Source organism: Centruroides vittatus, unplaced genomic scaffold, assembly GCF_030686945.1.
Source record: "Centruroides vittatus isolate TY-2023 unplaced genomic scaffold, ASM3068694v2 contig_2565, whole genome shotgun sequence".
Classification (NCBI taxonomy): Eukaryota; Metazoa; Arthropoda; class Arachnida; order Scorpiones; family Buthidae; genus Centruroides; species Centruroides vittatus.
In genome coordinates this window covers 350701-367729 of record NW_027121627.1, presented here as the reverse complement: position 1 = coordinate 367729, position 17029 = coordinate 350701, and the positions used below count along the sequence as shown (strand labels likewise).

The 17029-nt window shown below is 31.2% G+C and overlaps 1 protein-coding gene across 1 annotated transcript in view; it reads right to left on the bottom strand.

The window, feature by feature from the left end:
• E(bx) (nucleosome-remodeling factor subunit NURF301 E(bx)) overlaps window positions 1-17029 on the bottom strand; it is a 138860-nt gene that overhangs the window by 25559 nt on the left and 96272 nt on the right. The window contains 4 exon segments of the mRNA XM_067265927.1: window positions 2704-2929; window positions 8408-8501; window positions 8504-8620; window positions 16001-16420. Coding sequence (XP_067122028.1) covers window positions 2704-2929; window positions 8408-8501; window positions 8504-8620; window positions 16001-16420 — 857 coding nt within the window.

Here is a 17029-nt window from a genome sequence, read left to right as displayed (position 1 = left end):
AAGCTATTTTATCAAATACGGCAGTAAAGGCTAGTTTTGTTGTCAGTCAAATACGGGCAAAAAAAATGAAACTCTTTGCAGATGGAGAGATGATAAAAGAATGTCTGACTGCTGTTGCAGAAATAGCATTTCCTGATAAAATAAATATTATTTCAAACATTAGTTTATCAAGATTCACCATTGCAAGGAGAATTGTAGACTTGTCCGAGAACATAGCAACAACGCTTCGTGAACGCATTGCAAAATTCGAAGACTGTTCTTTGGCACTTGATGAGAGTTGCGATATTAGCGATACAGCACAACTGGCTATATTTTTACGTGGTATTGACACCAAATTTAATATTACCGAAGAATTGTGTTCACTGATTCCAATGCAAGGGACTACAACCGACAAAGACCTGTACGATGAACTAAAGTCTGTGTTGGAAAATTTTTCAATTTCATTAGAAAAAATGGAGCACGAGCAATCTCAAGCATAGAGGTAAAAGTATCGGGAAGGCTATTTCAAGACATTAAGAAGGTCACAGGAAGGGAAATATTCGTTAACCACTGCATAATTCACCAAGAAAATTTGTGTTCAAAAAGATTGAGTTTGCCAAATGTCACAGTACCAATAATTAAACTAATCAATTTTATAAAGTCGTGCACATTAGATCACCGTGAAATTAAAGAATTCCTGAAAGATTTATAAACTGAATATGGCAACGTGGTTTTTAATACCGAAGTATGTTGGCTTAGTAGAGGTGCAATGCTAAAAAGAGTATACAACTTAAAAAGCAAAATACAATTGTTCTTGGATATGAAGGGATGTGCCTTTCCTCATTTTGGTAATAAAGAATGGATGTGCGATTTTGGGTTTCTTATATCGACATGACTCAGCAATCTCAATGATCTTAATGTGGAACTTCAAGGCAAAGGACAGTTTATTCACAATTTGTATGATAAAATTCAGGGCTTTGAGCGCAAATTAAAATTGTGGAAACAACATCTTTTGCAGAATAATGTGTCTCACTTTCCACATTTAGAAAAAGAAAACGTTACTACTACTCAAAAATACGCACAATATATAGACATTTTTATCAATGAATTTCAATTACGATTCCAAATGTTCAAAGCTGAGAAGACAGCGGTTTCCATGAAAATGTTTTCCTCGCCATTTAGTATCGATGTGGATACAGTTCCCGAAGACTTTCAAATGGAAGTGATTGACACGCAGAATAATACCGATTTAAAAAATGTATTTTTCTCAGTAAACATCGAAAATTTTTATAAATCTTATGTGAGCCCTGAGAAATTTCCACTTTTGATGAAAAATGCAAAGCAAATGATGTCTCTGTTCGAAATTACGTAGGTTTGCGAACAATTATTTTCAACCATGAAATTAATCAATGACCACCGATCAAGACTGAGTGATGCACGATTAGAAAGCTGCGTAGTGTAGCTACCTCATCAATTCCGGCTGATATTGATCAGCTTGCATCGAAACAACAGTGCCAACTTTCTCATTAAAAATTTCAAGTAAATCCGTTTTTCTGTTCTTGTTTGTTTTTATTTTGCATTAAAATTTGTATACGAAATCTTTACTTTTTTTAAATTTTATATTTTTTTATTCTAATGTTTATTATAAATAAAGTTTTGTAAATTATTAATAAGTGCTACTTTATGTGCGGCCCGCAAAAAAATTTTAAAATTTAAATTGGCCCGTTGATTAAAAAGGTTGCTCACCCCTGCTCTAAAAGATTGCTCTAATGAGTTTCTGCCCATATACAGAGTTATTTTATTGATAATAAAATAGTATTACACTTATAAGAGAACTGCATAGAACTTGTTGATTATATCATGGCAAGTCACTAAATCAAGAGTTACTATAAAGTAAGTCTACTTTATCTGCAATACAATTAACCAAATGGCATTCACATTTAAAGCAAAATATAAAGAAAATAACCAATAATTAATTTCCAATTTTTACATTTAGAAGTTGGAAAAATATCAATTTTTAAAAACTTTATAAATTAAAAACTAAGTAAAAAATTTAATTAAAAAGAAAACTAAGAAAGGCAAGCAGATATTTTCTTAAACCAAAACAAACTCTGAATAAAAACAATTTATTTTATGATTGAAATGTAACTAATAAACTAATTTATATAATTGGTTAAATTATACTAATGATATTAAATATTCATTACATAATTATATAAATTGTTATATCCAGACTGAAATTTGAATTTTATATTAAACTAACTAATAAATAGATAGATTCAAATCTTAAGTATTGCTACTGAAAAACCCTAATAAGAAAATAGTGTATAAAGAACATCAGCATTTTTTAAAAATAAATTTCCACAATAAATCTCTGGTTAAAAATAATTGTTTCAAAAGTGAGTTTATATTCATTTTTATATTGTTTCATTTTTTATTCTGTCTATTTATTAAAATTATTTTAATAAATAGTATCTAGAACAAGAAAAGTGAAAATTGTATTACAGATGAATTTAGTGCCAATATTATTCAAAGTATATTTTATAAATTTAAAAGTCAATAGAACAAAAGATTGGATTCATTCTTTAAATGTTATCATGAATATGAAATTGAAAATACCATGTTCCGACCCATAAGAATCAAGATCAAACTGTCTGCAGTAAAGGGGTTAATAATATTTTAAACTGGCCAAATTAAATGTTTTACACAATAAACAAAGAAAACCTGAATTTCCAGTTGAAGTTCTTTTTCAATAAGTGCTCTTTTTTTCATAATGTCCCTTTTCAAAAGTTCAGTGTGTTTAAAGAGGAGTGCTTGTAATTTCTGAGCATTTGCACGTACTCTCCTTTCTTCGGCACTTTCCTTCTGTTTTAATCGACGCTGATTATTTCGCTCTTCTCGTTCGATTTTATCCATTATTCCTTTAAGAACTTGTTGACAAACAGCAAGTCTATAAATTCAGAAATTTCTTATTATAAATTAATACAAGTAAGATTAACAAATATATTGTTTAATTGTCAAAGAATGTACTTCATGCTCATAAATTAAATCATGTTAACATTTTTCATTATTGAATATAATATAAAATATTATATTATATACAATTCATTACACTGTTTACATTGATTTTAATATAATGTAATTCATTATCAATGAATTCTGTTACAATTCAGACATAAAATCATTTCTGTTGTGTACCACTAATACTGACAGTTGCAATCATAATAATTTCCTGTTAATTAATTATTTTAATAAATAGATAAAATTGTTAATATGCATAACTGTAGTGTTAAATTGTAAATGTACCATAGCTCCCTGAATCAATATGTAATATAATTTGGTTTCATATTTTTAAACTATTAAGAATTATGGATATATAATCTAAATTAATATAAAAATGAAAAAACACTTAATTTCATATATTAAGTTATATTTAATATAATGCAAACTTGTAAACAATAAAAACATATACAGGGTGGGCCAGCGAAAACGAAACGGCAGAGTGTTCGTGTTCGTCCAAGCAAAGCGCTCGGACAGGTCGATTTTACTCACGAGAGGACATCTTTTTGCAATAAAGTTTTTGCGATTCTGAATATTAACTAAACAAACATTTTTTTCGAAATAAATGTTTGTTTAGTTAATACAAAATAAATAAGTTTTTAAAATTTTTTGTTGTCTTTTGTATTCAGAATCGCAAAAACTTTATTGCAAAAGATGTCCCCTCGAGCAAAAGATCGACCTGTCCGAGCGCTTTGCTTGGACGAACACGAACACTCTGCCGTTTCGTTTTCGCTGGCCCACCCTGTATATTAATTCAAAAGAGCTGCTGTACATTTATATTTTAACATGATAACTGTTCATTAGCAACAATTTATCTGCATATTAAGACAATTGGCATTTGAATTATCAAAGTTGCAACTGTTAGTGGTAATACCAAACAGAACAGAAATGATTCCATTTCAACTCCATTAAGTATCAAAGTTGCACTAACTCATTATAACATTACACTTTGTGTGGAGACATTTTAACAATTATACTCATAATTTATTCAAATTAATTTCTATTAAAATGCTAGTATATGTTTAAAACAAAAGTTTTTACAGTATTACATTCTTGTAAATATATATAACTAGAAAAACTTCTATCACATTATTAGGTAACAGTAATATGATGATCCTTGTTAGGATAAGAAAATTAAAAACCAATTCTTATTTCAATTTATATACTGATTTAATGATCTAATAGATTTGCTACTAAAAACAAGTACACTGTTGATTTGAAGGTTAAGACTATTTACAAAAATTAAAACATTTTCGAGTCTGTTCTTATTCTTTTACCCCATAGAAGTGACAATTAAACAGCTTGAAGAAAAAAACTTCATTAAATTGACAAATAATAGATAATTAAAATTCATACAAAGTTTAAAATTGATATCAAACATCGGCCTTCTATTAGAGGATCCAATGTTTTTTTACACTTAAAAACAGAGGTTACATTTTCTCACCATACTATCATGTCCTTAGCTTTTTTAAATAACTGGTTCTGGCCTTCTAGTGATAGTTTTGGGTATTCACAACTTTATTTGCAAAATACATACATTTTCTCACCACACTATTTAAAAAGACTAAGGACATGACATACGGTGAGAAAATGTAACCTCTGTTTTTAAGTGTAAAAATACATCAGATCCTCTAATAAAAGGCCAACGTTTGATATCAATTTTAAACTTTGCATTAATTTTAATTATTTATTATTTGTCAATTTAATGAAGTTTTTTCTTCAGGCTGTTTAACTGTTACTTCTATGGTTGGGTAAAAGGGTAAGAAAAGACTCCAAAATGTTTTAATTTTTGTAAATAGTCTTAACTTTCAAATTGAAGATATCCTGGGTCAACATAAAGTGTATCTGTACACTGTTGATGTTTATTGAATATTTAATAATTAAGTTAAATATTACACTTTTGACATTAAAATTATTAAATCCTTAAAAATTGATAGATTAAAAAGTCTAGTTAAAATATCAAATATGTTAAAAATTTATTAATAAAAAAGATATAATTGAAGTATCTAAAATAATATCAGTTCTTTTATTTTGATCCATAAAAATGAAATATTGAAGACACAAAATAATGTATCAAATTACATAATAAATGAAACAATGATATAAATAAAAAACAGTAATTGAAATGATTATTTTACATATAAAATAAAAACGTAGATAAGATGAAAGAGACTATGGAGATTACCAACTAAAAACATGATTACAAATAATAACAAAAAATTATTTAAATATGGACAATTGGAATTGCTATTTTTGAATTAGCTAGTTTTTCTGGTCACTTCTTGAAATGTTAAACTGATTTTTGCAGATGCTGATATATCAATATCTTCTAATAAAACTAGACATTTCATATAATGTCTAACAGCTTATTAGCACTTGATGTAAAATAAAACAGCTGAATATTTTTGCACTTCTGTATGTTTAACATGCTGATTCCTGACTATATGTCCTCAATGACAATTTTTACATATTTTCATTTTTGGCTCTTTCCTCTCTGTGAGAATATGGTATTTTTTCCATACCCACTGTGGATTTGAAAGGCCACAATGGAGGTGGCGAACAGTAATAGACCCAGGATAGATCCATAGATATCTGCCCATGAAAAATTTCTAGGGAGTTATTTGCCGGTTTTGATTCAGAGACTCTGAGAATGATATGATGATATTTAACCATCTATTATCTAGCCATCACATTTCTGACATTCAATCTGTGTATTTTATTTATAACAAGTCACTGTGCTTCCAATATTACCTTTTTACAGCTGGCTTGAAGATTTAGTTCATTTTGTGTTTGCAACTAGAATTATTATAAATAAAAGCAGAATAAAAACAATTACCATGTGCAGTTTGATTTTTGAGTAGCATAAACAAACAACTCTATGCGGTTATAGCGTAATGTTATACATACTGGAAGACGAGATCAGACCAGAGTGTTTGGGTAGCATAACTGGCAACACATCCACACAGTAAGTGACAGTTGTGAGTTCAAGTCCCGCTCTGGGCCAATTCTTTTCTTCCAGTTTAAGCTAAATTATTTAATTAAAATTATAATTATTAAACTTATTACAAGATGGCACCTAATGTCTCTCTCTAGAGCCAAATTGTTCGGTAATCTATTATTAATATAGCCATTATATAGCCCAATGGCATATGGCAGTGATTGGCTTTATGAGTAGCATATTTATCATAAGGCATTTTTTCTGTTTTTTGCCACAAAACATACAGTAAAGTAGCCAGAAAAAAATTAGAGGTGAACCCATAATTTGAGACTTTTTTTTGAATGAAAAATAGAGATAATTTTAAATTGCCCTGTGTTCTTTATTTCATTCATATTTTACAGCCATCAATTATTATTTTTTCAAAATGAAAAATATACAGCATGTTCTGCAAGGAAGTGGCAAAATCTTTACAGCTTGTTCTATAGTCCTAGAAAATCCAAAAGTGTCCTGTAAACATAGCTCTTCAAATACATTGTTTCAGAAAGGTTTCAAAAACATAAGGTTCATTTGCATTATTATATATATAACCCATTGAACGCATGTCTGTCTGTCCGTCTGCGTAACGGTATGCAAAAAATGGGCACTAGAGGCGTCCCTATCGTGTGTCATATTTCAAACATTTTAATTAACAATATAAATTATTATTTGGTCAATATAACAATCTATCTATATAACCCATTGAATGCGTGTCCATCCATCTGTCAACGTGCCTCATAGGAATTTGTAATGCTGCTAGAATGTCCACTAGGGGGCATCCCAGGCTACTAGTATTTACTTAAGTAGCACTTTAGTACAGCACATAAGCTGAAGGACAGAGACTGACACTTTTCCACAGCATTTAATGGATCTTAAATTAAGATATTACTCTGCAGCATCTTACAGGGTAGTTTGCCTAAACATTAAACTCTTCTGGCACTGAAACAATGTGTTTGAAAGACTATGTTTATAGGACATTTCTGGATCCCATAGGCCTCTAGAACATGCTGTAAAAATATTGCCATTTCCTCACAGAACACTTTCTCAGAGTGTTCTGTGAGGAGTCTATAGTTCAAGCTCTATATAGCCAGGTGTTGCCATCCATATGAACAAATTCAAACTAAATTGCACCTGCATAAGGTTGAATATATGGGTAAAGGATTTTGTCACAATATTTATGGCATGTCACAGTACTCTTGTCTAAGGAAATTCCAAACCAAATCATTCAGTGGCATTCTTTATCCCAAGGATGCCACTACCAGGAAAAAAAAAAATGCCACTGAACAATGTTAATCAGTTAAAACCATATACCAATCTCTCCACACAAAAATCTGTCAATCATCTGACTGCAAAGCAAATTATTACTCACTGATGAACAGGACATTGCTCCAATTGTCTTTAGTCCAGGTGAAATGTGTCCAACACTTTGTAAATGGATTACCTTGTGTCTGGCAAACAATGAAACAGATGCTTGGTCTTCACATGCAAATCCATGTGCATGCAAACTCCTCCTTACATTAATCATGGATGCATACCTCCCTGTAGCTGTAACAAGGCTTGAACATAAAGTAGGTGCTGTTGCCTGCCTATTGCATCTGACCAATAATGCTAAGTAGAAGTCAGAGCAAGATGTAACTTGAGGGCAATATGAGCCTGGTCTTCTGCTTACTATCCTGATGATTTGGAACTGGGTCCACAGACATGAAATCAGAGGAGTGGACTCTGAAGAATTGAGCAACAACTCCAATAGATTGATAACATTATATTTAATAGAATGTGCTCAGCAAATAATTATTAGATTATCAAAACACACCTTAGGCTGCCAAGATAATTTATTGAAAACTAACATTTTTGACCTATTCCATAGGCCATCCTCAGGTTAAACCAGAAGATTGGAACATCGGCATTCCAAAAATAGAATACATAAATTTAAATGATCTAATGGTAACATTATAATCTACCCGTGGCTTACCATCTTTGACCATCACCTAAATACTTTCTTTGGGACATAGTGAATCCAAAATAGCCAGTTTGTTATGCTATCGTGTTCAAAGTTGAAGTATTGAAGCACAGAATAAAATGCCTGTTTTTACCAATAAGCTGATTTGTATATTTCAAACAGAGCCAATGTGTAATTTATTTGTGTTTCAATATTTGCATTTTGTACTTGAATTATATAACCAGTTCCAGCCACTAAAATTCACGCATTCATTTCTTATCTGAGAATTTACATGTCGTGATTATTTTTTAACAAGAAAAGTATAATAGTAAAGGTAAACATGCAAAATGTAATTTTGTATTTTTATTTCTGAATCTAATGATAGAGAACTTTTCCTATAATACATTTTATAAATAATATATATCTAAACTTATCATAAAAAATGTGTACATTACCTTTGACTATCTTCACGTTGTTCTGGAGTTAATGGTTTTCCTTTAGACTTATCAACTGCTAAAGAAATATGTGTTGGTCCACTTTTATTTACATGGCTTTCCCTTCTGCTTCTAATTGTTTTTGCATTTGTTGTTGATGATGGCGTTGAAGAGCAAGAAGTTTGTGCTGAATTTCAGGCGAAGTCTGTTGATTCATTAGTGCTTGACGTACAACTGTAATTATTAAAATCAATTATTGTTTAAAAATAAATTTTAAAAACTTAATAGTTTAGTTAAGAAGAGGGTAAACAAAGCACCTCTATAAATTTTTATATAGGTACTTTGTTTACCCTCATTCTCTTCTATAGTCTTAACAGTATAGTATCTTTCTACTTGCTGGAGCTATGAGGGTGGAAAATAAGGGCAGTTGTTAATTGTGATGCATTATACTGGTAGTACTTTAGTAGGTTCCTTAGTGTCATACCAAGTAGAGTTAACTGCAATTTTGTGAGATGGAAAGAAAATTTAAGTTTTACCACACAGTATAAAATTAAAGTAATCCACTTTCGGAACAGAATAGATATCAAAAGGCTGAATGAAATTTCAGCTGCATACTGTTTGATATATGAATCCAAAATATTCAAAATATGGGTGCAAAGTTTTTAAAATATTAAAACTATCTTATAAAATCATTTTTCTGTTATATTATACTTTTGTCCACTTTGGACATTATTATGTATTATGACTTGTTATACTGAGGGAAGAGAAAAACGTTTTTGGAGCCTGTAAAACTGAATTATGCATACGTAAAATACGAGCCAACGGGGTTAAAGAGAATTTCTTGACTCTTTGCTGCAGCGATTCCATATATTTGTTGGGAGCATGTTGACATTCGGTGGTTCTGATGTATTCATGTAATTTATGGTTATACGAGTCACGTTTTGTAAGGACAACACCTTTAGACTTATCTGCTTTAATAAGTACTATATCATTCATTTGTAGCCATTGTCTTGACATTTCAATGCAGCTGTGGAAACGTCTTGCTTCTAAGTTAGACTTTCTTTCATTTGCGGAGCTAAACCTTGCTTTCCATCTGATGTAATCTTGCCCAGTAGCATTCATATCCTTGATAATTAATTCAATATTTGGAACAATATTCTCTGGCCTTGGTACAGTAGTAGGAGCATAGAGAGGGCCATATTTTAGAGCTTCAAAAAGACACTTTGGAGGAGTGATGTTATCCCAAGCTGTTACAAATGTATTATTTATCAAACGAGGTTTGACGTTCTGCCCACGTAGTAACCATTTAAGTTTTTTGACATAGTTACGTTTTAAGTTTCTTTCGAAGGAGTACGTTAAGCTGATCATTCTGCTGTTGACATCCTTCAGAAGCAACGGGTCTTGCTCGTAAAGGTGATCTTCCAAGCGAATAAGCTCATGTAATAAGGCATAATAACGCCTTCTAGAAGACCTGATGGCTTTGTTAAGGCAAAGATGTTTCAGTTTTGGTAATAAAGACTCACACCCTACAGGGGAGACGTATCCGATAAATGGAATTCGGGAAAACATTATTTAAGCGGCATTGCGAAAGGAATTCAAACTTTCCCTTTGCTTTGTATAGCTTGATAACAATTCTTCTATATATCTTGGCCGGCGTAGCCATGAAGTGCAATAATTAAACCAGTACTGGAAAAATAAACTATTAAAAAACAAAAACCGTAATGTTTCCAGCAATAAAAACTATTTAATAATAACGTTTTCGACTGTTTTAAACAGCCATCATCAGTTACAACGAACTTAAACAAAAAAGAATGCAGAAAAAATAGAACACAAGCAATACAAATATTTAAAATTCAAAAATAATTCCAAAGTAAAAAATGCCGTCGTATATTAGAAACTAACAAAACTGCGCATGCGCTAAATATCGTAGTAAGAATAAAAATAAAAACAAATAACAAAAATACTTCCGCAAAAATATTTCTATTACAAGAAAAGAAACGTTATGCATTTCGGTAAAACGACTTCCATGCCGTGGATAAAGCATCTGCATCCCTATGGTTAATGCAACCCGTGTTAACGTGGGCTTTGTATATTTCCAGCTTTTCTAGATGTTTCAGCATTTGTTTGTTGGTCGTGGCCCTAATAATAGATGCTTTGTCCCAATGAACGTCGACATCTTGATGCTTAGCGAAAGCTGCTAGCACAGTAGAATCTAAGCTCTTATTGATGGAGTATCTATGCTCCTTAAGCCTCTGCTTTAAATGTCTCATAGTTGCACCAACGTATACCAGATCTGTGTTAAATCGGCGATCTTTTAAAGGTATAGAATATACCCCCGTCTTAAAACTCTGGTTTTCTTTCTTCTTGTCGTTTCTTAATAATCGATATACTGTAGGATTACGCCGATACAACACCTTCATGTTGTTATTTCTGGCTACTTTCTTAATCATCGTGTGCAAGAATGGAAAATAATTGAGAATCACTTTTCTTCCTTGATTCATAGGAGGAAGCTGCCGATTTTTTGCCTTCCGAAATTTGTCGATAAGCCCATCAATCTCCTTACTCCGATATCCGTGTTGTAATGCTGTAGTGCGGATGTAACCTAACTCCTTGTAGGTGTCAATAACACTGGTGCAATGTGTGTGAGCACGTTTGATCCAGGCATGAAAAGCTGCATACTTAAAATTCATAGGATCGAAAGAATTTTTTGGTATAATAATGGGCTGATAGCTGGGTTTTCTATAAACGTCCGTCCATATTTGACCCTCCTTGCATGTGATTGAAAGATCAAGGAAATTTACATTAGAAGCACTTTCTTGGTCCAGCGCTAAAGTCAAACCATACGGGTTTTTGTTGATTTCTTGAAGGAACTGCAGAGCGCTACTATTATTTTTCCAAAGGATGAAAACATCATCAACATATCTTGCATATAAAATGAGGTTATGGGGTATGACTCTATTTTATGTGAGCTTGTTTTACGTCGCTTGGAAAACAAAGTCATACCCTTCTTTCAACATCAAATCGTTTTATATGCAAGATATGTTGATGATGTTTTCATCCTTTGGAAAAATAATAGTAGCGCTCTGCAGTTCCTTCAAGAAATCAACAAAAACCCGTATGGTTTGACTTTAGCGCTGGACCAAGAAAGTGCTTCTAATGTAAATTTCCTTGATCTTTCAATCACATGCAAGGAGGGTCAAATATGGACGGACGTTTATAGAAAACCCAGCTATCAGCCCATTATTATACCAAAAAATTCTTTCGATCCTATGAATTTTAAGTATGCAGCTTTTCATGCCTGGATCAAACGTGCTCACACACATTGCACCAGTGTTATTGACACCTACAAGGAGTTAGGTTACATCCGCACTACAGCATTACAACACGGATATCGGGGTAAGGAGATTGATGGGCTTATCGACAAATTTCGGAAGGCAAAAAATCGGCAGCTTCCTCCTATGAATCAAGGAAGAAAAGTGATTCTCAATTATTTTCCATTCTTGCACACGATGATTAAGAAAGTAGCCAGAAATAACAACATAAAGGTGTTGTATCGACGTAATCCTACAGTATATCGATTATTAAGAAACGACAAGAAGAAAGAAAACCAGAGTTTTAAGACGGGGGTATATTCTATACCTTTAAAAGATCGCCGATTTAACACAGATCTGGTATACGTTGGTGCAACTATGAGACATTTAAAGCAGAGGCTTAAGGAGCATAGATACTCCATCAATAAGAGCTTAGATTCTACTGTGCTAGCAGCTTTCGCTAAGCATCAAGATGTCGACGTTCATTGGGACAAAGCATCTATTATTAGGGCCACGACCAACAAACAAATGCTGAAACATCTAGAAAAGTTGGAAATATACAAAGCCCACGTTAACACGGGTTGCATTAACCATAGGGATGCAGATGCTTTATCCACGGCATGGAAGTCGTTTTACCGAAATGCATAACGTTTCTTTTCTTGTAATAGAAATATTTTTGCGGAAGTATTTTTGTTATTTGTTTTTATTTTTATTCTTACTACGATATTTAGCGCATGCGCAGTTTTGTTAGTTTCTAATATACGACGGCATTTTTTACTTTGGAATTATTTTTGAATTTTAAATATTTGTATTGCTTGTGTTCTATTTTTTCTGCATTCTTTTTTGTTTAAGTTCGTTGTAACTGATGATGGCTGTTTAAAACAGTCGAAAACGTTATTATTAAATAGTTTTTATTGCTGGAAACATTACGGTTTTTTGTTTTTTAATAGTTTATCTTTCCAGTACTGGTTTAATTAATGCACAGAAATACTGTGTACACATACACAGAGTATTAATGTTTAACATGCTGTAAATTTAGGTGTTAGAAGTTGAGATCAGCACTTTATGAAACAACCTAAGTTTAGAAAAAAATTGACAAAATTGTGACTTGCCTTTGTGGTAGGCAACTCATCATGCCTCTACAATTATCTTTTCTGATTTATTAATGAGTACTAGATACATACAATACAGTAAATGAAATTTGATATTTTTCTGTACATTTACAACAAGCATATGAAGTGGCAACTGCCAACTTCATTGTACAAAGTACAACAATAAACCATGTTTTGTTGTACTCCCATGAAGAATGCTTGTTCTTTTCTAATAGTATCATATCAAAAATTGAAATGATAAAGGAGGACAGTTCTTCCTTTGTTTCCACTGGTGTTTTATACACCATTCTCTTTACATTTCTCCAGAAAAAAATTTGAGAGCTGGCAAGTACAAATTTTCTGTGGGCTGTAGCTCTGCCAATTTTTGTTTTGACCCTAGATTTCTTCATAACAAATGCTCATATCACTAAATGTACTTGTAAAAATGTTCAATTTTTATGTTACTTTATCAGTTTAGAGTTGCATAGCAAATTATGTGATATGCCTGTTTAATTATTTATATGATATAATTTAAAATTTTCCAAACTATGTAGTAATAATTATTAATTCAATCATAAATTGTTGTTTTATTTTGTGTGCTAAGTGTACAATAATTTTTGGGGAAATTTTGTGTATATTTAGGGGAAATTTTTGCCCCTGAAAATATTCTGCACCTCTGATATCATGTATATATTAGTGGCATGATTTCTCCATATGCTTGCTAGTATTATAAATGAAATCAAAAATTAGTATTTTGGAGGAAAAATGAAAAATAAACAAAATTGATTAAGGCATATTACATGCACAAGCAAAATTCTCATATGTGATTCTGAATTGGTAAACATGAGACATACGTGCACACAAACTATTAGAAACACTAAGTTGTTCATAATTTAAATGAAATCACATCAGAGATTTATATTAAGCAAATTGCTATCTTATTTATAAGGATGGAATATAGAACAAGCATTAAATTATGTTAAAAATTAGATAAATAATTGATGACAGGGTTTTCAATATAAACTACAAATAAAGAGAAACATTATAAAATATGATCAACATGCTCTTCAAGATATGAAAGATTTAAATTTTAATGTTAGCAATGTTAATGATATTCTTTAAAAGGAAGGAAATTAATTATTCACAAGAAATTTGTTCTTATACCACCATATAAGGAATAAAGGATATTAAGTACATATTTGCAATGATTTGGTTAAATTTTCTATATTATTTCATAATTCTTTAGAATCTTAAAATAATATACAATATATAATGTAATAACAATATGAATCACAGAATAATGTTTAAAAAAAGCAGCTTACTCTTTGTTGTACAACATTAGTTGCACAGTAACAATTAAAAAACTTTGAAAAAGCATGGAATTCAAGAATTTCTTTCCCCATGAAATTCTGCAATCCCACATAATACAATTTGTGTTGATTTGATTTAGAGAGTACTTATTTTAACAACACAGAAAAAGAATTACTCTTCATAGATTAATTTTAATTTAATTTAATTTAATTTATTAATTTAATTAATTAATATTAATTTAATTTTTTGAAAGCAATTTTGCTTTCAAAATGTTTCCTCCAGTTATCTCAAAAATGTAAAAGCAAGATTGGGTAAGACTGTTACATAAAATTTAGACAATACTAAAACATTTTTATTCTGACATACAATTTCCTTTAAATTCATATACTCCTTCACTGTCAAGCCATATTCAAATATATTAAATAAATTTTTACAATTTTGCCAACATGGACTAAACTGAAGTTTCCTGATTTATATAATTATATCACATAATTTAATCAAAATTTGTATTAAAAATTTTAATGGTTTTTTTTTAATCTCCTGAAGATATTGCCTTCATGATTCATGCTAAAATACACATAACAAATCATGCCTTCTTATCCTAAGAGCTTTCCTAAGTTTAACCCAACACTCATTTTGTTGCTCACAATATCCTCACAATGAGTGGTTTGAAAATCAACTTTAATTTAGATTTTAGTTTTAAACAAGTAAAATGGCAAAACCATGTTTGGGACACAACTATGTCTCAGAGACTCACTACTAAGTGGGATCACTTTGACACTCAAGGTGGGTCTCGTTCGCATTCTCCAATCTTTGGTATTGCTGGTTTTGAGCGCAATCGTTCAAACTTCACCGGCCTTGGCCACAACCACGAGGTCATCCATGATGCATTTTGGTGAAATTAACCTATCAAATTTCGAAATTTCTCTCCGTTTCATGCCACCCTGGGTTGAATTTTTGTCAATGCCTAATGAAAATTTCTTGTTTTTGAAAAAAAATAATCCTGGCCATCGTATCATCTGAAATTATTTTTTAAAATATATATATATAAATGTAAAAAGGAAACAAATTATATTTCAGAAGTTAGTTTTAATATAAAATTATAACGACTAGTGCCATCTACTTTCAAAAATGTTCTGATGCTTAAATGAGATATCTCGGGAATAATATGGACAGATAAATGGGTTTTTTTCAAAAATTCACTTGTCAAAATTCGATTTTGCAACATTTGCATTTCCAACTTCCCAATGAGCAACGCATGTGCAAATCTCACACTACTACCTGTTTGTAGAGTGTGTCGCCATTTTGTATTTTATTTTGACTCGGTTCTCAGTCCCAAGTACCTACAAGTCTGATTTTTTTTATGCACGCATGATTTGGACACAATACTCTGTGCTAAATTTCAACTCCTGACATGTACTCCTTCATGTCTCTAATCTGGTTACCCAGAAAGCAGTACCATTTTATAAGCAAGACAAAGTCTTGTCAAAAAGGCATATATAACTAACATATGTTTTTACTGAATGCTTCTTAATATAATTTTATTCAATGTTTTTAAATGTAATTAAATGATTTTTAATGCACTCTATTTGAATGCTTTATATTTGTTTTTTGCCTGTTCAAGCATATTGTGTTCATTGTTTTTGATTTTTTCTCATTCGCTTTTATTTCAGAATTTGTGTTACTGAAGATGTTTTTTTCTTGTCCTGATTGATATTACCTGTATCAGTTATTATGAATGAAATAAAACTAAAAATTTTGAAAGACTTTTTATGAATACTATTTAGTGTGTACAGGCACAATGAAGTGACGTTTATTTTTTCAACACTAGGCTAGTTGAATCTTTATTTAGTTAGTAGTTAGTTAGAATACTATTTAATTTTAAAAATATGTTTACTTACTTTGTTGCGTAATTGCAGGAGTAAGGACAAACTGAGGAGAATTTGGTGGCGACAACATGCCCGATGTTGGAGATTTTGTTGGAGTTGTAGCATCTGCTTGAGGAGAATTATTTGCAGGTTTTAAAGAAGGAACTTTGGATGGAGTTTGTTTAGACTGTATAACATTAACACATGTGGTAGTAGAATTGCTCAATTTCTTTGGTGTCTGCTGAACTGTAGTTTGTGTTGTCACTATCGATGATGCTTGTGTTGTGCCAGATTGTTGATTTGAATTAGCAATCTGTTGGGCTTGTCCAGTTACACTGACTGGTGCAGATGCAGAAACAACAGGAGCTGTAACAACAGTTCCCAAACCAGGAATAGTTACAGTAGCTGTTTGAAGACGAACTTGCGGTACCGATGACTGAACTACTGGTCTCACTAAATAATAGAGAATAAATAATTTTAACATAAAAGAACAACAAGGTAAATGGGAAATAATTTATTACTATTAATATTAGTTTCTTCAAAACATAAAAATTATGTATTTTACATATGTTTTATATATACAGTAATACCTAGAGTTACATAACATGTGACTTATGTAAATTTGCAGTTACATAAAATGTAAATCTCAAAAATTGGAAAAAAATCTGAATAGAGTAACATGTAATTTTACAAAGAATTATTCTACTTCAAACATTCATTCATTCACTCTCTCTATCCCTCTTCCTTTCTTTTGCACTGTACCAATTTATTACTTTACTACTCTGCTAATCCTTTACTTTTCAGTCTAATTGTAAGCACGTCTGCAAGCGTACTCTTCCTCATAAACAATATTCTTCTACAGTATTCAGTGAAGGTCGAGCAGTGAAATCAAGCACAACTTCATTACTTATTTTTCTATATGTATTGTTTCATGTCATTAGTGTAGTTTGCCTTGAGTGATTTGTTTAATACCTAACCTGTTTACCACTGCTACATTTACACTGTATTCATTGTTTATTTACAGTTAAAATGCAATTAAAACAACAAACCAAATTTATTGGT